The 24,397-nt window shown below is 46.0% G+C and overlaps 1 protein-coding gene across 7 annotated transcripts in view; it reads left to right on the top strand.

Annotated features, from left to right (window-relative positions):
- Positions 1–24,397, top strand: part of ADCK1 (aarF domain containing kinase 1) — a 142,355-nt gene that overhangs the window by 20,801 nt on the left and 97,157 nt on the right. For 6 of the 7 annotated variants that reach the window (XM_087448110.1, XM_087448111.1, XM_087448108.1 and 3 more), the window contains exons 3-4: positions 18,140–18,285; positions 20,349–20,432. In XM_087448110.1, the coding sequence (XP_087304236.1) occupies positions 18,140–18,285; positions 20,349–20,432 (230 nt within the window). Of the gene's footprint in view, positions 1–7,445; positions 7,552–18,139; positions 18,286–20,348; positions 20,433–24,397 lie in introns of those variants that run through there. The other variant, XM_087448114.1, reaches the window with a different exon arrangement.

The following is a 24,397-nucleotide window of genomic DNA, read 5'->3' as shown; positions in this document are numbered from 1 at the left end:
GGCTACCAGGGCTGGCTCACTGCCTCTTTAATTTTTTTCATGCAATATTTTGTTGAAGAAACTGGGTTATTCACCTGCTAGAGTTTCCTATAGCCTCGATTTTGTATCTTCATGAGGTTGTTCCTCCTCTGTTTCCTGTAAATTCTTCACTAGATCTAGAGGCTTGATCAGAGTCAAGGTTTTGTTTTGCTTTGTTTTTGTGGTGGGGTGATGGAGGGACAAAGCAACTTTACAGATGGTGGTGTTTACTTCTGTCAGGAAGATCCAAGTTCTGGCAGTCTTTCTTGGGATGTTAGCAGCCATTTATGATCATTGCTACACCCATAAATCACTAGGAATTGCAAATTGGTGATGTTCTAAGTCTATCATCCATTTTCCATTTATCAGCTGGAATACTTCCATAAAAGAAAATTTTCCTGGGCCCAGCCCAGAGACGCAAGCGGTTGGGTGCGCGCGCTCCGCTGCGGCGGCCCGGGGTTCGCCGGTTTGGCTCCCAGGCGCACACTGATGCACTGCTTCTTAAGCCATGCTGTAGCGGTGTCCCATGTAAGGTGGAGGAAGATGGGCATGGATGTTAGCCCAGGGCCAGTCTTCCTCTGCAAAAAAGAGGAGGATTGGCATCGGATGTTAGCTCAGGGCTGGTCTAAAAAAGAAAATTTTCCCTTCATCAACTATTTGATTACCCTTTGGAACAGATCACAAAAGAGAGAGAGAATGAATGCCTGATTCTTTCTCTTTAATGACCAGTTTTAAAAATAATTAGGTTGTTTCTTAGCATTCTTCAGAGGTGACTATTTTTTTTTTTTGGAGTATCATTATAAACTCTTGGAGGTAAAGATACTTGATGTGCTTCAATCCATTGATGTTTTTAGCTGATGATCAAACTGTTTCATCTTTAGCAAGTGGGAGGGTCCTCATGTTGATTTCTGAGTCCTTTTGACCCAACCCCAGTAGTATTTGATAATTTCCATGCCTTTTGGTTTGACAAGATATTCCAGGATCATCTTATACATTTCCATCCCCAGGTCTGGAACAAGTCATTTCTCTAAGGAGCCCTGGTTTCTTTTTGTGGGACAGTCTGTGTACTAGGGGGTGGTAAATAAAGTGATTTTTTATAACTCTGTTCAGCAAACTTATTTTACAAGGATGTGTAAAACTTTTAAAAAAGTTATATAGGTAGATAAGCCCTAGTTATCTGGAAAATTAATGTAAATAGAATGCTTCATTCACCTTAACAATGGTTCTCAGGCTTATGGTGCAAAAAAGAATCAAAAAAGAGCTTGTCAAAATACAAATTTCTGGGCCCCCTCCAAACTGTCTGAATCCAGGGAGTAGGGCTTGGAATGTGTATTTTAATAAAACTTCCAAGTGATTTTGAAGCAGGTGGTCCCTAAAACTACCCTTTGAGGAACACTGCCAGATAGATACATAGACAGATAGACAGATAGATGAAGTAGGGGGAGGAGGAGATATGCCTTAAAAGAGTGCACCTTAGAGCATACTTCTGAGAATTAAACCACATTTAAAAAATTTAGTGACTCTCTTTTTCTGATTTCAAAAGGATTTTTTTCTCTGTGGAAATTTTTTTTTTGGTGAGGAAGATTGGCCCTGTTGAGCTAACACCTGTTGCCAATCTTCCTCTTTTTGCTTGAGGAAGATTGTTGCTGAGCTAACATCTGTGCCAATCTTCCTCTATTTTGTATGCGGGACACTGCCACAGCATGGCTTGATGTGCGGTGTGTAGGTCTGTGCCTGGAATCTGAACCTGTGAACCCCGGGCTGCCGAAGTGGAGCACATGAACTTTTTTTTTTTTTTTTTTTTTGTGAGGAGATCAGCCCTGTGCTAACATCTGCCAATCCTCCTCTTTTTTTGCTGAGGAAGACGGCCCTGGGCTAACATCTGTGCCCATCTTCCTCCATGCACATGAACTTTTTTTAAAAATTTTATTTATTTATTTTTCCCCCAAAGCCCCAGTAGATAGTTGTATGTCATAGTTGCACAGCCTTCCAGTTGCTGCATGTGGGATGTGGCCTCAGCATGGCTGGAGAAGCGGTGCGTCGTGTGCGCCCAGGATCCAAACCCGGGTCGCCAGCATTGGAGTGTGAGCACTTAACCCCTAAGCCACGGGGCTGGCCCCTGAGCACATGAACTTAACCACTACATCTGTGGAAAATTTTAAAAATGGAAAAGCAAACAGAAGAAAATAAAAACCACCTGCAATCCTATTATCAGAGACAATGTCCATTAAGTTGGTGTATGTCCTTCCAGACTTCTAAAGGGCATTTCAGTTGCTCTTTTTTGCCAGCAGACACCATGGGTCACTTGCCTGGCGTCTCTCAGCTAGTAAGTGGGAGAGTCCACACCGGAACCCAGCTGCTGAATCCTGAACTTCATTACGTTCCATTGTAACAGGAACAGAGGAGCTCCCCCTCACCCCACCAGTATTACTTTACGCATATGTCTATATAGCACTTTTAAAATTGATTGTAAAATTAAAAAAAAATAATCTGTGTCTACCACCAGGCTGTAGATTTCTCCGCAGGGCAGGAACATCATCTTATTTATATCAGTATCCTCAAAACAAGGCCTAGTGCTTAATAGTGGCTCGGTACCTGGATCATAGTAGATGCCATAACTGTTCCTCCAGGCAGGGAGTGGGAGACAACAAAATCTCCATGGCTTCTCATGGAACTGAACTGCAGGTGTTCCAGATTTTCCAAGACTGATCTTGTTTTGTCCCAAAGAAACAGTTTGTAGCATCTCAGCATTCAAGGAAGAGAATACTGGGCCGGCCCCGTGGCTCAGCGGTTAAGTGCGCATGCCCCGCTACTGGCGGCCCGGGTTCGGAACCCCGGGCATGCACGGACGCACCACTTCTCCAGCCATGCTGAGGCCGCGTCCCACATACAGCAACTAGAAGGATGTGCAACTACGACGTACAACTATCTACTGGGGCTTTGGGGGGGGGAAGGAGGAGGATTGGCATAGATGTTAGCTCAGAGCCGGTCTTCCTCAGCAAAAAGAGGAGGATTGGCACGGATGTTAGCTCAGGGCTGATCTTCCTCACAAAAAAAAGAAAAGAAAGAGAATACCTTCCTGAAAGCATGATGTGGGACTGTGTGAGGGCGTAACCTTCCAGATATTTCCTGATAAGGCAGCTCCCTTCAGCCCTGTCAAGTTTTTGGAGGATGGGCGGCTGTGATCTGTTAGCAGTAGTTGAGTGATGCGGGTACTGGCCTGGTAAGGGGACCTCCACGGGACACTAACCTTGTGATTTACACTACCTAAAATCATCTAGTGTAGAACCAGGGGCACTTGTAGCACAGTTTAGAAAGTCTAAACAGTGTAGAGAGTCTCACAGTGTAGAGAATGGCATAGTGAATGCAGCATTTTAGGTGGTGTTTTGTGGAATGTCTTTGAGGGGGAGAAGTCTGGAGGAAGGGGGACCAGATGGAAGTCTGTGGAAAAGTCTAGACATAGGATGCGTGGGGAGCTTACAGTGCTTGCGGTGGTAGGAATGGGGAGGAAGGGCAAGATGGGAAGGATAGATAGAAGGAAGTGTCAATAGGCTGAGTTAGCGATGAGGGACTGAGGAGAATGAAGAGAAAAGGATGGCCGGGGTTTGGAACCTGGGGGCCGTGGAGAATAGCAGTGCCTGGGCAAGCATAGAGATTTGGGGCGAGGAAGCTAGTTTGGTCCTTCTGTCAAGACCAAGAAAGCAATTCCCTAGCACTAATGTTTATGGGAATATCCTCTCCTTTGCTTTTGTCTGGAATATCCATTGTTGAAGATAAGGATTTGCTCCTTCTCAGATTTTAGCAAAAGGAATGTGCTAGTTGGATTTCAAATCCCTCTTCCTACAGAAGTGCCTCTTCCTACAGAAGTGCCAACCCACCCCCTTCCCCATTAACCCACTCACTCCCCATCCGGCAGAGTAGGACCAGGGTGGCATAGCTCTCAGGGGAAGCTGTAAGACCCTTTCCTCCTTCAGGATTGAATTAGCCCTTGACATGAGGCACATTTCCAATTTCCTTTCTTTTCTGATGAGAGGGTCCACGCTGCCTCCTCTGCTCTCCTTTCTTGGCAACAGAAGGGTGGTGTGAGATTTAATTTCTCAAGAAAACTAAAAAAGACACAAAGATCCCCAGTCTCCATCTCATGTGAGCCAAGATCTTCTCTGGGTATTGAGGGTCAGTGCAGACAAAGGCGCTCTGATCACTTGCGATGGTTTCTCTCTCTAATTATAGAAAGTATTTAGCTATTGTTCCCTAATTGCCTGCTGCAGTTGGGTTTGAGCATTGTTTTTTTTTTGACAAAAGCCTAGTTTCTGATGAGTTGTTCTTTTCTTTTTTTTTTCTGCCTTGGTCCATTGCCATACCAGCCCCTGGCTGTTCCACTGGAGAACTGAAGGAGGTGGTATGGTATTTCTGCAGAAGCCACTTCACCTCATCTAATTGTTCTCGTGGCTTCCCCTCTCCTCCTCTCAGTTGCCTAATAAAGAAGGGAATTAACATTTACTGAGCATCTATTTAGGATGTGCCAGGCATTGTATTAAGCCCTCGCAAAGGTTGTCTTATTTGATCCTTACAGGAGAGCCTGAGAGGCCGATATTGTTATTCCCAATTCAGAGATGAGGAATCTGAGGCACTGGAAGCCCTCACAGTCAGTAGGCAGCTGAGCCAGGATTCAAACCCAGTGAATTTAAGCCAGGACTCAAACCCAGGTCTGTTGGACTCCATGTTGCCTCTTTCAAAAGAGCCTGAGAGTTTTTAGAGACTTGGGCTAACAGAACATTGGTGTTGATGCTCCTACCACTATGGGAGAATTGGGGAATCCTGCTCCCTCACCCTCAAAGTGTCTATTTCTAGGTCCCCTGCTAGTGGTAGGGCTTGGTGGGGAGGCCTGCAGGACTTTGAAAGGAGGACTGGGATTCCTGTGTTGGTTCATAACATGTGGAGAGATTTCCAATGTCATGGTAGCAATGACCAGGAGGAAAGCCACCTCACCACCAAGGGGGCTGTAGCAGTCACAGTCCTATGGAAAATAGATGGCACATTCAAGAGTTTAAATGCATAGTGTTGAATGAATGGACTGGTTAGAGGAGGCATGGACAGTTAAGGGAACCAACATGTGGAGGGGAAGGAGCTGGGCATTAGCACAGCAGGAAGCCATCACCACCCCTACATCTAAAGGGGCATGGTGTGGGAATGGTGTTCCTGTAGCCCAACGAGAGCTGGGGCTAGCGCGGAAGTGCCCCATCAGGAGCTGTGGCAGCAGAGGAAGCCAGCCTCTGCCAGAACACAGGAAGGGGTGTGTGTGTGTGTGTGTGTGTGTGTGTGTGTGTGTGTGAACAGACATCTGGGCCTCTCTCTCATTTGGCCTTCCCATCCCAGTGGCTTACCACTGGCCAAACCCAACCAGAAGACAGAGGGCAGGGGAGCCCTGGGGATGAAGCCTGTGCTAGTCAGCCTCCTAGGCACAGGGCAGGGCAGAGAAAGATAGAGAGAGGACCTTGGGGAGGATGCAGAGGATACTCAGCACAGGGGCTTACTCAAGCGTGACTCCATGTCAGTCTGTAGGAGGTAGGACATTGCTTACAGACTCAAAGGATCATGGGACTCAAAGGATCACGGATGTGAACGTTAGAAGAGCCTTTCAAGTTTTGCCCATAAAATCCCTTTACGACTTTACAAAAGAGGATTCTGAGTCCCAGAGAGGGAAAACAACTGGTCCAAGGTCCAAGGATAGCAGCCAGTTAGTAGCCAGGCAGGACTGGAACCCAACTCCCTAACTCCTAGTCCATCCTGCCTCTTAATTTGAGAGCTGTGGTCAATTAATGGTTGGTAATAAAGGATTACTGCTGAGCCAGTTTGCCTACTTCCTGTTAAAACTGCTCAAAGGCCTCAGGGCATGGTTTACTTTGGCCTCAGACATTTGCCTCAAATGATTCCCTTTCTAATACATCTATGATCAGAGCGGGCTGCCAATTCCAGAACGTGGGCTCTGGAGTCAGACTCATGGGGCAGAATTCCAGCTCTGCCCTTACAGAGTGATCTTGGACGAGTTAGTTACTTAACTCTCTGTGCCTTAGTTTGCTCAACTATAAAATGGGGATAATAATGATATCTATCTCATATATCATGAGGGTTATATGAGAAAATATACTTAAAGCACTTAGACTAGCATCTGGCAATATAATTGCTTGATAAATAATAGCATATATATGAATATATATAATATTTATTAGCTGGGGACGGCCCGGTGTCGCAAGCGGTTGGGTGCACGTGCTCCGCTGCCACGGCCCGGGGTTCGCCCGTTTGGATCCCGGGCGCGCACCGACGCACAGCTTGTTAAGCCATGCTGTGGCGGCGTCCCATATAAAGTAGAGGAAGATGGGCACGGATGGTAGCCCCGGGCCGGTCTTCCTCAGCAAAAAAGAGGATGATTGGCATTGGATGTTAGCCTACCCTGAGTTCCTAGGATGTTTTCCTTTACTTTTTTTTCAAAAGTTCTGAGTTTGCGTTTTCCTTTTAACATCTTTAATCTACCTGGAATTAGTTTTTGTGTATGGGGTGAGTTAGGCATCCAAGAGATAACCAGTTGTTGCGGCTCATATACTTGAATAATCTATGTTTCCCCCTTGATCTATAATGCCAGCTCTGTCATACATGAAGATGGCACGAATGCCTGAATCTGTCTCTGAGCTCTCTAGGCTGTTTCACTTTTCCCTTCTGCCCATCCCTATACTAATACCACGTGGTCTTAATTTTTACAGCTTTATAATAAATGTCGATATACGGAAGAGCAAGTCCTTGAAACATGTGACTCTTCTTCAAGAGTGTTTTGGCTATGCTTTGCCCTTTGTTTTTGCATATAAATTTTAGATTAGTTTGTGAAGGTCCAGAAAAAAATCCTGTAGGAAATTTGATTTGAATTGTGTTGAATTGATAGATGAATCCCCCACCCCATCTCTGTTCCCTCACAAAGTAGTTAGAGATGTTTGTAGAATGAATGAATGAATGATGAATATCGCCCAAGAACATCTTATAAGTAAACAGTCGATAAATAAAGGTCAATGCATGAATGAATGCGGGCCAAAGATAACTAAGATTAATCAGCACATTCTTACTATTCAGCAACTGTCAGCAAATTTCTTCCTTGCTTACTTGCCCTAATTAATACATTATTTAAAATACACAAACCCACAACTCTATCCTCCACTGAACACGAATCTATGACCTCTTGGAGAGCCTCTTGAAAACAAGTTTTCAGGGATATTCTGTCTGCAGCCCGAGCAAAGAAACAGGCCATCTGATGGGTAAAGTGTCTGTGACCCCTCTGCCTCCCGCGGTGGAGCTGCCCAGGGGGACCTCGGCGGTTCTTCGGCCGGTGGCCCCGCGGGTTCGGGAACCAAGAAGAACTACAAGTCCCGGCAGGCCGCGCGGCGCCTCGGCTCAACTAGGCGCAGAGGGTGGTGGAGAGCAAAGTTGCGAGCCCCGGGCACTCGGCTGCGGCAGGAAGCCTGGCGCCGCGGCTCTGCTTCCCTCGGGGTGAGTAGGAGCAGCCCCTCGGAGGCCAGCGCAGAGCCCGGGCATGCAGGGCCGCAGGGCGCGGGGAGCGCGGGGGAGTCAATGTGGAAGCGCCGGGCGCCCGGCTCCGCTCGGGCCGCCGGGAGGGAACCCCCCTCGCCGGTGAGCCGGTGACCTTGTCACCGGAGCCCGGCGCGCGGCCACGTGGTTCGGTGACGGGCAGTGCCCCGCCCCTCTGCGGTGACTCTCCAGCCTGGCTTGTGGGCGGAAGCGTGGACTGGCTACTTCGGTGGCGCAGTCTTGCGTGCCGGTAGAGCCAGAGCTGGAGGAGGGCAGCAGGTGGCTCACCCCAGGTGGCCTCCGAGGCGCAGGCGGCTGGGGCTGGAGCGTGGTCTGGGCAAGATCAGGGGGCGACGCAGGTATCCCGGCCGTCCGCCTGGACGTGCGGTGTGCCCCAGAGCGCCCCCTTACCTCCAGCCCCTTGCAGGGCCGTGTGTGCTGATGACGGTTCGTGTATGGGGAGCAGCCTTTAGAAGACACCTGGTACAGCTCTCTCCCCAGGTTTAAGTGGCATTTACTTTCCGCTAACTAGGAAGTCATTCAATTCGACAAGTATTTATTGATCACCTCCATGATGCTTGGCATTTACTAGGTGCTCAAGAAATATCTGAAAGTGAATTAGACTTGATCTGTGTCTTCACACGTTTTCTTTAAGCATTTTCTTTTTGCAGTAGTTCTCAAACTTCAGCGTGCATCACAATCACCTGGAGGGCTTGTTACAATACAAGATGCTGGACCCCATCCCCAAAATTTCTGATTCAGTAGGTCTGGGGTGGGAGGCAAGAATTTGCATTTCTAACATGCTCCTAGGAGATGAGAATACTACTGGTCTGGGGCCATACTTTTGAGTACTACTGTTTTATGGGAAAAAATTCTGTGAACTTAAAGCACCAACTCTTCACACCTGGGCCTTTCTGTCCTTGTTATAGTAAACTTTTGTTGTTGTAGTAAACATGGGCGTATTACTTTGTATGCTGTTAATTCCCCCCACATTACTTTATATACAGATTTTCATGTCGTCTACACTTGTGTCGCTTTTCCTGGGTTACATCATATTCTGTCTAATTGTGTTACTATTTGCTTGGCCATTTCTCAACAGCCCTCAGCCCTCACGGTTGTAAGATTTGACCTCTGCTGGGAGAGTTTACTTTTTATTCCTTTCTGATATACACTTATTTTCTTGTCAGACAAGGGATCTATGAGATAAGAATAGTGCTTGGTTTGGGCATCCATTCCCTCCTGCTTCCCTCCCCCCCAACTCACCGCATAAACCTCCTGGGTTTAGATTTCCCTGTCAGAAGAACTCTAGTGACCCACCTCAGGGCCCAGCAAGCCTCTTCTTGTCCACCCTGTGCTCTCCTGGTTGGAGCAGAGACACTTGTATTCAAGTTCTGGCTCCATCACTTACTAGCTTCCTGGCCGAGTTTCTTACCTTTTCTAAAACTTGGCTTCCTTATCTGTAGAACGAGGCTTTAATAGTATGCACCGCAGAATGTAGCTGTGCCAGTGACACGAGATGTTTACACACTTGGCACTGTACCTCTCCTGTTGGGAGCTCACCCACTTTTCTCCTCTTACCTGTGGCTCACTCTTTGCACTTGGCTTTCCAGTCTTTTCCCCGAGTTCCTCTTTCCCAGGATGAGCTGCATGGAGAATTTCTGTTCCTTGCCTGGGTGAGATTTATTTTCCCTGTCTACTCTGGGACCTTGGCATCAGTCAGAGTTTCCTTTATTTAATCAATATTGATTCCAGCACCTCTGGGCATCAAATGCTAGGAAAGGGAGTATGATTACATTTGGACTACATCGCTCTCTGCAGGGCAGGGCAGGGCAGACCGTAAGGCTGCTCAGGCTGAATGGGTGGTCCCTAGGCATTGACTCAGCATCTTTCCAGACTTGAGACATGATGGTATCATTCACTGTGTTTGCTTTTTATCCACGTCAGTAACCAGGTTTCCCTGACAACCTGATGACTCTCTCCAAGGGTATTGGGTCTTTTCCAGTCTTGGGAGCAGACCAGAAGAAATAATGCTCATTTGTCTAATCGTCTCTCTAGGAAATGGGAGGAGGCTGTGGTTACTTTATGGGATTAGTGGAATTAGAGCTCTAATTCCTTTCCTCTGTGGCCATTCTCATCTGTGCACCAAGCCGGGAGATATGATTCTAGGCTTATTGTCCTGGAATGTGGCATGGGGAGGAGGCTGCCGATGGGTGGTAACTGAGAAGACCTAGCTACTATTGGCCCCTGTGAACAGTAAGTGCTTGGTCCCCCATTTAGTTCTGTCCAGGGCAGGGAAGTTTCTTTTGACCTTCAACTTCACATTTGTAGAACTTTCCAGCCTCTCCTGTTGTCCCATTTCATGACCCACTGGGGTGTTTCCTCTGGTCCGGTGAGATGGATTTCACTCTTAACATTGATTTGACAATAACACCACTCTCTTAAATGTTTCATAGACTGGAATCAGTTATTTCTAGTGAGGTGCACTGGTTGATCTTGCAACATGCTGTTGATTTCCAGGGCTCCAAGCAGCATCTTCTACATGCCTGGCACTATCTGGTGGGGGAGGTAAAGGGTCCAAAATCTGGCTTCTGCCCACAGTGACTGATGCAGTTACTTGTGAATGAGACATTGGTGAATGGAGGTCTGTGAGTCCGTCTCAAGGAGGTCATGTGCCATAAAGAGAAGGGTCCAAGCTCTTATTCTACATTTACTGTCTGAGCCACCTGGGGCAAATCACTCAGCTTCTCTGCTCCTTGGTTTCCTCATTTATACCTGGGGATGATAATAGTATTTGCTCACTTCACTGGGTTGTGTGGACTGTCTAATGAGATGATGAGTGCAAAGGGCTTTGTAACAGTTAGTTATTGCTAACATTATTACCTAATTATTAGGTTTTAGGGTCTTGGTGGCCTCAGACACACCCCCTCTCCCCAAAGTGTGTGCTGGTATGAAAGGTAACTCAGGTGAAAGTCAAAAAGACAAGTAAACAGAACTGGGCAGGTGATTCATTAGCAAAGAATTTAATAACGAAAGGTGTTTTTCATCGACAGACATATTTCACGGCTGACAGGGTCTTTTAAAATACCCGGAGGGAAGCAACTCATTTGCATGTTAAAGACTCACTGACACCTTATGGAAAACTCTGTCTCCAGTCTATTTAGACACAGTTTGGCTCCTATATCATCTATTTTATGTTTCTCAATTTCCACCTCTTTTATTACTGAGGATATTTGCATGAAAACCTGGTCTGGGGAGTTATGTCTGTTTTGCTGCTGCTTCCCCACCCAGAGGTGGTCTTAAGACTAGGGGTGGCGCCATTGCCTACAGGGACAGGCCTGGAGGATGGTGCACCAGGAGGATGGGGTTTAGAGGAGGCAAGGGCTGGGAGGTGGTGCTGGGGGTGCCTGGGGGAGGGTGGCTATTGAATTGCCAGCCCTGGGTATGTGATTCTCACCTGGGGACCTGTGCTGTTACTAGCTCTGCACAGGCCTCATGGGGTATAGTTTATCCATTCATGGATTCATTCATTCAGTACATACTTTTGGAGCACCTACTGTGTGCTAAGCCAGAGTTTGGCAAACTGTAGCTTTCGGGCTAGATCAGGCCACACCCACTACTTTACATATCATGTGTGGCTGCTATTTGCCTTGCTACAATGCAGAGCTGAGTCCTTTCGACAGAGACATTGTAGCCTGCAAAGTCAGTAATATCTACTATATGGCTCTTTACAGAAATACCTTGCCAACTCCTATTTTAGGCAGAAAGCACAGCAAGGGCAAAAGCTCTGAGGCCAGACTGTGCCTGGCATGTTTGAGGAATAGCAAGGAGGTCCGTGCCATTGGAGTGGAGGGAGCAAGGGGGAAAGTGGAAAGGCCTGAGACCCTGGAGGGAATTGGGAGTCAGATCAGGTAGAGCCTTGTAGGCCCTGCCAAGGCCTTGGCTCTTCATCTGAGTGAGGTGGGAGCCCTTGGAGAGTTTAGAACAGAGGAATGCATAGTTGGACTTAAGTTTCCATGTTGAGAATAGACTGGGGGAAAATTCACTCTTTCATTCATTCACTTATTTATGTATTAGCAGACTTATTTATTTATTAGCAATCTCTGCCCTTTGCCTCTAGTGCAAGAGGCAGATATAGGACCAGATCATTAGAGATAAAGGCAGTGCATAATAAGACCAGAGAGGAAGGAGCAATGAATTCTAAGTGATTGGCTCACAAAAGGCTTCGTAGAGAAATAATGACGGGTTTAGCGTGGAGGGATATTTTGGGAGATGAAATTAGAAAGGTGGGTTGGGATGAGAATGTGGTGGGCCTTGAATGCCTTGCTGGAAAATTTGGACTTTTTGGTAGGTGTAGGGGAGATAGGAGTGATATGAATTCACTTGCCGGTTAGGATGATGGTAACTTGAGTGGCAGAGTGAGGGCTGGATGGGATGTGGGAAAGTGTTTGGAATGGGGAATGGTTGAGTAGTTCAGGCAAGATATGATGGCCTCCCTCCCCTCCTTTATTAATTGTCCAAGGTTGTGCCAAATCCTGGTCCCCAGGGTGCTAGGAGTTCTTCTACATAAGCTCTTCAGCTTTTCAGAGAAGAAATGAAGTTTAAAATAACAATAAAGAAAAGAAGTCTCATTTATTGAGCACATAAGGCATTATGTTAAAGCAGAATCTCATTTAATTCTCACAATGACCCTATGATGTAGGTCCTATCAAGGTCATACAACTGGTGAGCCGGAGAGCCAAGATTATTCGCATCTCCAGAGGCTGAGTTCTTAACCACTAGTCACTCTGTGCTACCTTCTTTTTTTTTTTTTCAAAGATTTATTTATTTATTTTCCCCCCAAAGCCCCAGTAGATAGTTGCATGTCATAGCTGCACATCCTTCTAGTTGCAGTATGTGGGATGTGGCCTCAGCATGGCTGGAGAAGCCGTGCGTTGGTGCGCGCCCGGGATCCAAACCCCTGCCGCCAGCAGCGGAGTGCGCGCACTTAACCGCTAAGCCACGGGGCCGGCCCTGTGCTACCTTCTTAACGTGGCTTCTCTGCAGGCCCCACAAGGAAAGTCTCTGGATCACCCCTCGTGGACCTTCTTGCGCTGACGATGAAGAAGGAAGATGTGTAAGGAGCTGAGGGCACTCGGCCTCATTTAAGGCCTGCTTCCGGGTCCGATCGGGAACCTGTATCTTGGCAGAAACAAGGTTGAGGGTGAACTGAGCATGCCACCCCTCTAGATAGAAAATACTGTAGGCCGAAGGAGGAGAGAGCAAGGTGAAAAGGTGGGGTTGGGGGGCCTACCAGGTTGTTAGAAGTGCGGCATGCAGAAGTCCTCCGGGAGCTGACAGGCAGGGGACTAATAAGATCCTTTACCGAAACCTGGCATTGGTTGAGGAAATAATAATAATAAAAACAACAGCAGTGATGGTGTTAATAGTAGTTGCTACTGTGTTCTTACTGTGTAGGCGGCACCTTGCTAACCATTTTGTGTGATTTCCTCGTTCCTCCCCACCCTGTCAAGTAGACACTGCTGTCATCATCCCTGTTTTATAGACAAGGTCACTAGGTCAGAGAGAGTCAGCAGCTTGCCTGCTTACCCAGTGTGTAAGTGACTGAGTCGGGACTCGAATCCAGGCCTGTGGGACCCTAGAGTGCATGTTCTCAACCACCGTGCTCTCTTGTCCAAAAGGAACAGGGGATAGGGAAAGGGAGATTTTCATAAAATAAAGATGATATAAAGAAGATAAAGAGCATGCTGCAAAGCAAGGTTTTAATTTATTCTTTTTATTTACAAACTCCTTTCTCGCAGAGTTAGGAACTAGTCCCAGGAGTTGGGCCAGAGCATTTGTGTTTAGGGAAAGAAATGAGTTTCTTAAATTATTTATTTAAAAATAATTGTTTGCAATCACCCTCACGGGATGAATGCAGTCACCTGGGTTTGGGGGTGGGTAGGATAAAGTGAGAAGGCTTGTGTTTTGGGTATGGTTTCACTGATGAATTTGAACACATGAAGCCTCTCTTTATTAAAAAGAAAATATTTATTGGCAAACCGAATATAGCAATACATTAAAAAGATCATACGCCATGATCAAGTGGGATTTATACCAGGGACGCAGGGATGGTTCAACATCTGCAAATCAATCAATGTGATACACCACATTAACAAAACGAGGAATAAAAACCATATGATCATCTCAATAGATGCAGAGAAGGCTTTTGACAGGATCCAACATCCGGGGCCGGCCCGGTGGCTTAGTGGTTAAGTGCGCACGCTCTGCTGCTGGTGGCCGGGGTTCGGATCCCGGGCGCGCACCAGCGCACTGCTTCTCCGACCATGCTGAGGCCGCGTCCCACATACAGCAACTAGAAGGATGTGCAACTATGACATATGACTATCTACTGGGGGGCTTTGGGGAAGAAAAAGGAGGAGGATTGGCAATAGATGTTAGCTCAGAGCCGGTCTTCCTCAGCAAAAAAAGAGGAGGATTAGCACGGATGTTAGCTCAGGGCTGATCTCCCTCACAAAAAAAAAAAAAAAAGATCCAACATCCATTTATGATAAAAACTCTCAACAAAATAGGTGTAGAAGGAAAGTACCTTAACATAATAAAGACCATATATGACAAACCCACAGCCAACATCATAATGGGGAAAAACTCAAAGCCATCCTTCTGAAAACAGGGACAAGACAAGGGTGCCCACTCTTGCCACTCTTACTCAACATAGTACTGGAGGTTCTGGCCTGAGCAATTAGGCAAGAAAAAGGAATAAAAGGAATCCAAATAGGCAACAAAGAAGTGAAACTCGCTGTTTGCAGATGACATGATCTTATATATAGAAAACCCTAAAGAATCCATTGGAAAACTATTAGAAATAATCAACAACTACAGCCAAGTGGCAGGGTACAAAATCAACTTACAGAAATCAGTTGCATTTCTATATACCAACAACGAACTAACAGAAAGAGAACTCAAGAAGATAATCCGCTTTACAATTGCAACAAAAAGAATAAAATAGGAGTAAATTTAACCAAGGAAGTGAAAGACCTATACAATGAAAACTATAAGACATTACTGAGTGAAGTCAATGATGACATAAAGAAATGAAAAAAGATTCCATGCACTTGGATTGAAAGAATAAACATTGTTAAAATGTCCATACTACTGAAAGCAATCTACAGATTCAATGCAATCCCATTCAGAATCCCAAGGACATTCTCCACAAAAATAGAACAAAGAATACTAGCATTCATATGGGGCAACAAAAGACCCTGTATAGCTAAAGCAATCCTGAAAAAGAAGAACAAGGCTGGAGGCATCACAATCCCTGACTTCAAAACATACTACAAAGCGATAGTAATTAAAACAGCATGGTACTGGTACAAAAACAGACACACAGATCAATGGAACAGAATTGAAAGTCCAGAAATAAAACCTCACATCTATGGGCAGCTAATCTTTGACAAAGGAGCTAAGGACATACAGTGGAGAAAGGAAAGTCTCTTCAATAAATGGTGCTGGGAAAACGGGACAGCCACTTGCACAAGAATGAAAGTAGACCATCTTCTTTCGCCATGCACAAAAATTAACTCGAAAGGGATCAAAGACCTGAAGGTGAGACCTGAAACTTTAAAACCCCTGGAGGAAAATATAGGTAGCACACTACTCGTCATTAGCAATAAAGGGATCTTTTTGAATTCCATGTCTACTCACACAAGGGAAACGAAAGAAAAAATAAACAAGTGGGACTTCTTCAGATTAAAGAGCTTCTACAAAGCAAATGAAACCAGGTTCAAAATGAATAGGGAACCCATCAGCTGGGAAAAAATATTTGCAAACCATATATCTGACAAGGGATTAATCTCCATAATATATAAAGAACTCACACAACTGAATAACAAAAAAACAAACAACCCAATCAAAAAATGGGCAGAGGAAATGAACAGACACTTCTCCAAAGAAGATATACAGATAGCCAATAGGCACATGAAAAGATGCTCAACATCACTAATCATCAGGGAAATGCAACTCAAAACCACACTAAGATATCATCTTAGATCCGTTAGAATGGCTATAATCACCAAGACAAAAAGCAACAAATGCTGGAGAGGCTGTGGAGAAATGGGAAGCCTAATCCACTGCTGGTGGGGATGCAAACTGGTGCAGCCTCTATGGAAAACAGTATGGAGATTCCTCAAAAAATTAAAAATAGAAATACCTTATGATTCAGCTATCCCACTACTGGGTATCTACCCAACGAACCTGAAATTAACAATCCAAAGAGGCTTATGCACCCCTATGTTCATCGCAGCATTGTTCACTATAGCCAAGACGTGGAAGCAACCCAAGTGTCCCTCGACTGATGATTGGATAAAGAAAATGTGGTGTGTATATATATATACATACACACCATGGAATACTACTCAGCCATGAAAAAGACAAAATCATCCCATTTGCAACAACATGGATGGACCTGGAGGGTATTATGTTAAGTGAAATAAGCCAGAAAGAGTAAGACAAACAGTGCATGATTTCACTCATATGTGGAAGATAAACTGAGACATGGACAGATAGAACCGTTTGGTGGTTGCCAGGGGCTAGGAGGTGGGGGGTGGGCACAAGGGGTGGAGGGATGCACTTATGTGGTGACTGATAAACAATAATGTACAACAAAAATTTCACAATAAAAAAAATATTTAGAAGAGTGGTTGTCAAAGTTTAGTTTGCATAAAAATCACCCAGTATGTTATTAGAATGCAGATTCTCGAGCCCACTCCCGGAGGTGGTAATTCGGTGGGTCAGGGGCTGGACTTCAGAAATCTACGTTTTTGAAATGGTACCCAGGCTGATGTTATTTGCAGGTATTCCTCTGACCGTACTTTAGAAATGCTGGATTAGGGCCGGCCCTGTGGCTTGGTGGTTAAGTGCGCGCGCTGCGATGCTGGTGGCCCGGGTTCGGATCCCGGGTGCGCATCGAGGCACCACTTCTCCGTCCATCCTGAGGCCGAGTCCCGCATACAGCAACTAGAAGGATGTGCAGCTACGACATACAACTATCCACTGGGGCTTTGGGGGGAAAAATAAAATAAATAAAATCTTTAAAAAAAAAAAAAAAAAAAGAAATGCTGGATTAGGAAAAGAAGACTACAAAAGGAAAAACAATGGAATTATAAAAAGTGCTAAGTCCAGAAAGAGTCAAGAAAGGAGAGAAAAAGAAACAGAACAGGTAGGAAAAAGAGAAAGCATAGAAGAATTAAATTCAAATATGTACGTTATTATATTAAATGCAAACAAAATCAACTATATGCTATTTAGAGAAACAGTATAAAATGTAGGTTGAAAGTAAAAGAATGGAAAAAGATGTATCTGTGGATACTTAAAAAACGTCTGTGGCTATGTTATGCGGCATGAGTCAAGATAGACTTTAAAGAAAGTGAAGACAAGGCTGTTTGTAGCAATGGTTTTCCATACAAAGGGGAAACAGAGGCATAGAGGGGGGAGGCGATGGCCACGGCCTGAGTCTAGAGCAGAAGCAAACGGGGTGATGCCCTGAGTTTTCCTGCCCTGTCTGTGCAGAGTTTGCACCTGCGGGTGGCCTGGTGGGAATTCTCCCCTGTGGCCCAGGATTTTAGTCTGATACAGGATTCCCAGGAGTCAAAGGGGAAGCAGCCCACTGGGTGCAATGGCTCGAAAGAGTGACTGTGCAGCCACCTGGTGTAGGGTGGGGAAAGGTATCAGGGAGCCAGGAGCCTACTTGGTCCCACTGACCAGGGGCGTGAGTTTGGTTAAACAGATCCAATCAGCAGGTGGACACTGAATTCCTAACCTTAAAGCCTCCTGCAGGACTGTGAGTGGACAGAGTAGTTAATAGTCATGTTTGCCCTCAAGGAGCTCAGTCTAGACAGGGGGCAGTCTACTCTAACCAAAATAAATATTTTGAGAACCAGCTGACCTAGAGGGCTTCCCTGGCTGCTTCTGACCAGCTGCCATTTTGACTACTTCAGACCTGGGCATAGAGGGCTAATGACACCTGTGTGTGCATGGTGGTATCTTAAGAGTTTCAAGTAACAGTGGTTAGCATGCTCCCAATTTTCAGATCTAAAATAGCATCCTTTGTCACATATTCCTCATCCTCTTCTTACCCTCTTTGATTTTCTTCTCAGCACTTAATACCAGCTGCTATTCTAATTTATGTCTGTTTGCTTATGATCTGTCATCCCCTCTAGAGTGTAAGCACCACATGGGCAAGAACTTTGTCGGTTTAGTTCACTCTCTCTCCAGTGCCTAGAGCAGTGCCTGGCGCTGTTGAAGGAAGAAGGACTTTGAGGTTGACTTGTGCCAGGTACTATGCTCAGTATGTTATATACATGATCTCTCGTTATCCCAGCAACTTTTGAGGTAGGTATCATCCCGTTTTACAGATGAGAAAACTGAGGCGCAAAGCAATTAAGAAAATGACCCAAGGTCACACAATTTGTTAAGTGGTAGAGGCTGGATTTGAATCCTGGTCTGACTAACCGTGAAACTCAACTGTTCCTCTTTCTCTGCTTTCCGTCTGCAGGGTCTGGGGACATGGCCAGAAGGGCTCTCAAGCTTGCTTCGTGGACCAGCATGGCTCTCGCCGCCTCTGGCTTCTACCTTTACAGTAACAAGTACTTGGACCCGAATGACTTTGGCGCTGTCAGGGTGGGCAGAGCAGTTGCTACGGTGGGTTTTTCTCATTTTGGGGGTGGCATAGGAAGTACAATATTACTTGCAGGTGTTCATACATGTAACAGATGGGCACACATGTGTGGGGATACATGTGAACCGTTACATGTGCAAAGCTCCCTCTCCACAGTTGCCCACGTGTGGGTGTGCACCCTCATGGACTCATATTTCTGTATGCACTACCTCTGCCATCCTGAAGTTAAATGGAGCGGGATTGCTCGGGGTCTCTGTTCTGAAGCCTTTACATTTTAGGTTGTGTATCTTGTTTTGGTGACAGACTCAGGGGGCCGTGCTCCTTAACAAATGCATGTGGAAAGAGGACTTGGCAGCTTTGATTAAATTCTACCAGAAAACTTGGTCTTTCTCCACTGGGCTAGTGTGAATTGTTCCTGAGGCAGGCTCATACTCAGAGCCTCTAGGCCTTGGAGAACTTTGGGGACCCCCTCCAATCCCCAAACTAACGGAGAATCTGAGTTGACTGTGTGACCATCGCAGGTTTTCTCCAGTGGCTCAGGAACATCGTTCTGGTGTGATCATGTCCTCTTAACTCTGCGGAAAGTGGCTCCCCCAGACGTGCCCATGAAATTGCCCCATTGCTGGGTAGATTGCCACATGCTTCAGGCTTTCTTTCCTCCTTTGTGTGCTGCAGGATGAGCTCATCCTTTCCTCCCCTCAGTATAGATATTCTCTGATGCACAGTCTGTTTGCGTGGTTGTCTAACTATTTCCTTAGTAGTCAGTGTTGTCAAGTCTTCTCCCTGGCCTCGCTCAGAGGGAGGCCACTGATGTGGTGCCTGCCCGCTAGGGTCAGCTGAGTCATAGAATCAGGACAGACAAATAGATAAACAGGCTGTGGAATACGACTCAATTCCCAAGTGGTTACCGAGTGCCTTTTTTGGGCCCAGCGTTGTCTTATATGCTTTGAGGGGTAGAAACGACTGTCTCATCTAGAGCCAGCTTTGAGGGAGTTTCTGGTTGAGGATGCACACGTGAATGGGTCAAAAAACAACCTAAAGCCATGTGTTGGGTCAAAATGAGTGGCTCAGGTGACTGCTGCTGTGGGACCTCAGACACAGGAGTGAGCGCTGTGGGCTGGGAATCAGGATGAGTGCCCTAGGGGAAGCAGTGTTTGATGGAACCTGAGGGATTTGAATTGGTAGAAAGGAGAGAGGAAGGTATTAACGAGTGCTTTATAAACCAGCCACTAGGCTGTGCCTTCTTTAAAGGCCAGGGTCTGGTCTTGATCAGCAGTGTGCACTGCTCAGTGATGGTCATGCTGGTGGTTGGTGTTTAGCAAGTATGTGTTGAATGGGATAAAGCTTTAGGGGGTGCAGACAAAGGACAGACTCCTCTCAATGTCAACCTTGTAAGCCCTTAACTTCTAGGGGCCTCAGCTGCTCAGTTCTGAAAAGGAAGGTTTAGGCTAGGTAACCCCCAAGCCTCTTCCATGCCTGAGATATCTGAGAGCTTGTAATTTTCTGATTCATCAAGGATGAGGGGCCCTCTCCTCGAGTTTTGGCCGAGGGACCCGGAATCAAAACTTATGCGATCAGAGCAAACGTAAATATGAAATGATGTTTATTTGTGATACAGAGAGGTAGGATAAGTTTATCCAACAGCATTCATTCAAGTAGTATTTACTGAGCATTTACCTATGTGCCTGGCACTGTGAAAGGTGCAGGGGGTACCGTGATGAACCAGAGGGGCAAGCCCCTGTGCTTACAGAGCTGAAATTCTGGCGAAGTGGAGACAGTCCGTATACAAGGGAACAAATGAGCAGGTAATTTTGGACGGTGGTTTGTTATGATAAATAGTTGAGAGTTCCTGGTGGGTGGGGGCAACTTTAGACTGGGGCTCTTTGCAGAAGTGGCATTTGTGCAGAGCTCTGAATGACAGGAAGAAGCCAGCCAGGCTAAGATCTGGGGGCAGAGCACCTTAGGGGTGGCACTGTCCACTCCTCCAGACATACCCGCCTGTGTCGGGGCCTGCAGCTGCAGGGCGTGGGCACAGGAGTAATATTTGATGTCTGGGCGCTAAGCCTTTCTCTTCCTTGGTTAACAGACAGCTGTCATCAGTTATGACTATCTCACCTCCCTGAGGAGTGTCCCCTATGGCTCAGAGGAGTACGTGCAGCTTCGATCCAAGGTAAGAGACCTGTGGGACCCAACTGAGCCAGGCCAGGACTGGATAAGTCCTAAGTGGCTGCAAAGCCAGCAAGCTTCTTGTGTGCAGCTGGAGGTGGGCACGGGGCAGTGTGGGGATTGAGGCTGGGGGCTTGGGAGGAAAGAGAGGAGGACCATCTCCTCATTCACTCAGAGGTGTTTTAGTGCTGATGGGCTGGGCTGCCAGGCCGACATCAAGCTGGATCCTGTGGTACTGAGGTTATGAACCTACAAGGCACTGTCAGGGAGGCTGGTGTGTGTTTCTGGGGAGCGCAAGTCTCTGGGATGACTCAGGAGGGATGTGGGCTCTGTCCCTGAGATAACTCAGCCGGCTCCCGAACTGCTTTGTTAGGCAAAATCCAACTGAAGGAGGTTAACTGCTTTCCTGTCCTCTGAAGGCTACATGGGGGCCTCTTGTAGGCCTCTGAGTGGAGCTGTGGACCCCACACGTCCTGTCCTCACTTGGAACAGGGTAGTTGATTTTGATGCTATGTCTAGATGTCCCAGAGAATTGGGGGATCAAGCAAGAGGGCATTTTTGTGGATGTAAGTTGAGCTTGGGGTCAAGTGTAGATACCTTTGGTTCTTCCAGAGAGAAGCTTCTGATAGATCTGTGTGTCTTTGCTCAGCCTGGAATGTCTTTTGCCCCTTAGAAAATTCCTAGTCATCCTTCTGAACTCAGCTCGAACACCTTTCCTCTGTGACACCTTCCTTCTCAATTATTCTAGGTAGATGGAATAATTAGTTTCTAAATTTTTATTTAAACTTTTCATTATAGAAATTTCAACCATTAACAAGAGTAGAGAGAATAGTATCATGAACTCCTATGGAACTATCATCCAGCTTCAGAAATGATCAACATTTTGTCAATCTTGTTTCATTGACTCTCTCCTTTATTTATTTATTCATTAATTTAATTATTTACTACTTTTTGCTGTAATATTTAAAAGCAAATCTCAGGCATCATCTTATTTCATTTGTAGATACTTTAGTATGTATCTCTAATAGATAATGACCTTAACAAAAACTGAACTACAATACCATGATCGTACCTAACAAAATAACTAATTCCTTAATAACCTCTAATAGCTAGTCCATATTCGAATCTCCCTTGTTGTCCTCAAAATGTCTTTTTATAGTTGGTTTGTTCAAATCTGAATCCAAACAAGGTACATATATTGCGTTTGGTTTATGTTTCCTAAATCTTTTAAAATCTATAACATTTCCCTTCCCTCCCCCCTTTTTTTTTTTTTAGCTATTTGCTTGTTGAAGAAACCAGATCATTTATCGTATAGAGTTTTCCACATTCAGGATTTGGCTGATTGCTTCCTCAAAGTGTCATTTAATGAGAAATAGATTTGCCTGGTACACAATTCAAAATAGATAGTATTTGAACATACAAAATGATCTTCCTATCCCTGTTCCTCAGGTACCCAATTTTCCTGCCTGGAGGCAATCATTATGTCCTATGTATCCTTCCAGGGTTGTATTCCTATTTGAATTTAATCACACTATCTTCTATATTCTTGCCTCAGATGATAGTTGGTTACATGACTTTTTCTCTCTTTAGACTATAGATTCCTTTAGATCACGAATTGGGTCTTCTTTGTATTTTCTACCTCTAGCCATGATGCCTAGGACCGAGTTGATTTAATGTCTGTTTCAACGCCAGGCTGCACCCTGCTAGCTCCTTGCCTTGGGAGAGGCCCCAGAAAGAGTGCAGAGTTTGTAGTCAGAAGACCTGAATTTGTGCCTTGGCTTTGGGAATGTCATTTAATCCTTTGGAGCTGCCATTTTCCTTGTCTGTAGACTAGAGAGGGTGATGCCACCTACTGAGGATTATATAGCTAATATCTGAGACAGTGCCTTGTGAAATGTATGTGTAAAGCAGGGATCAAAAATAAGTCAGATGTCTACTAAAAGGTGTACTCCATGAGGACAGAGACTTGCTCTGTGCTGTATCTCCATGTCTGCAGCACCCACAACAGTACCCAGGACACAGTAGGTCGTGAATAAAGGTTTGTTGAATGAATGAATGAAATGTTAGTTTTTATTGGAAGATCTCAAAGCCCCTGCCTATGAGACTTAATGCCCCCCTGCTTTTCTCTTGTTATATTGTGGCGGCTGCATGTTGCTGTGATGCTGAAAGCTATGCCACTGGTATGTCAAATACCAGCAGGGTCACCCATGGTGGACAGGTTTTAGCAGAGCTTCCAGTCTAAGACAGACTAGGAAAAAGGACCTGGCCACCCACTTCCAAAAAATTGCCTATGAAAACCCTATGGATAACAACAGAGCATTGTCTGACATAGCACCAGAAGGTGAGAGGATGGCACAAAAAGACTGGGCAGGATTCTGCTTTGCTGTACACAGGGTCGCTAGGAGCTGGGATCGACCAGATGGCATCAACAACAACAACAAATCTTTTCCCTGCCCCACTTTCTCCATCTAACTAGTGCTATGGGCCTTGGAACCCATCAGAGTGACATTCTGCACAGATAGGTCCAGGCCAGGGCACAGGGGCAAGCCCACTGCAGAGCAGGCAGGAGGATGGGTATCGTGGAGACTATTGCCCTTTGTGTGTAAGTCAGCTGAAAGGCAGTGGTGCAGTGGCTCCTGGAGAAGTTGGCAGCTTTGAGGGATGCGGTAAGGAAAGTGCAGCGTGGCATTCGAGAAGAGGGCAGCACGTGGTGGCTGGCACCAGATAACAGAGTATAGGCTGGTCCCCGGGTTGTGCTTGGGAAGTGGGAGCCGGCTGGCACTAAAGAGCATGAGTAAATACTGCAGGAGTGTTTCCTTTCATCGGAACACTTATCCGTTCTTGTCTGCGTGACTGATAAAGGAGTGAGCGAAGGGTAAAACATAATTATTTCACTTGTCAAGCCAGTGTCTCCAGGTCCTGGAGTATGCCAGAGCCAGGAGATGAGCTTGGCAGGCAGCGACTTAGAGAAGCACTTTCAAGGTTGGTTCTCAGCTGGCTGGGATCTCAGTGACTCAGCTCTTCAGGAGGGGGTGGGAGCTCATGTGAAAGAGTGTTTTCTAGGAGTCCAGTGGCACTTTGCTAGGCAGCTGAAGGGGTGGGGCAGGGCCCAGATGCTTTGGAGAACCAGACTCCTGGTACCAAGGATGCCTATAAACAGAGATGACAGGTGTGGAGTGGTCTGTCCGTAAAGCAGAAAGAAGTTATGGCTGGTACAGACATCCAGGCAGTGGGCTGGAGGAGGCAGGACTGAGTTGATTCTGACCAAGGGATTGGGGTATAGTGGACATATAGGTGGTTTGAGTGGGGCTCACCACATCCTCAGCTCTGTGTGACTTAGGCTCTCAGTGGGGTCCATTCCTTGGGCCCTAGAGATTGATTTAGGGATGGGCATCTGAGCCAGTGCTGGCTAGTGAGCATGAGGTCCAGGACTTTTTAGGGAATAGTAACTGTCTTTTCTGCTGGGTTAGCTGACAGTATAGGGTATTGGCTTAGAGCTATTGGCAGCCATCTTGCCACCATGAGGGGAAAGCCTGCCTGTGAATGGAACCAGTGTTATTGAGAGATGTTGTTTGAGTCCCTAGATCAAGCTGAGCCTGAAGCTAGACTACCACTGGACTTTTTAGTTATGTGTGCCAGGAAATTATCTTTTTGCTTAAGATGGTTTGAGTTCAGTTGTCTTACTTGCAACCGAATGAGTCCTGATACCCTGGGTACTCTTGGAGAAGCATGCTGGATCTTAAAGCATAGTTAAGGTTTTGATAGTTCACAGGAGGACCAGTAACTCAAGGGAAGAAATGAAATTCAGAAATTCCAAAACTTAAAGAGAGTGAGGAGAGATTTGGATGGTGCTGGGCAGAATTCCAGCTATTTTGCACCTGGAGCCAGGTCCTTAGGCTCCTGGTCCCCCACCAAGCACCTCTGCTTCCCTGTCTGTAAAGTGATAGCAGTGGCCTTTGCCCCAGATGA

Source organism: Ceratotherium simum, chromosome 24, assembly GCF_057802395.1.
Source record: "Ceratotherium simum simum isolate JZ-2026a chromosome 24, ASM5780239v1, whole genome shotgun sequence".
Lineage (NCBI taxonomy): Eukaryota > Metazoa > Chordata > Mammalia > Perissodactyla > Rhinocerotidae > Ceratotherium > Ceratotherium simum.
This window is presented reverse-complemented; position numbering and strand designations above follow the sequence as displayed.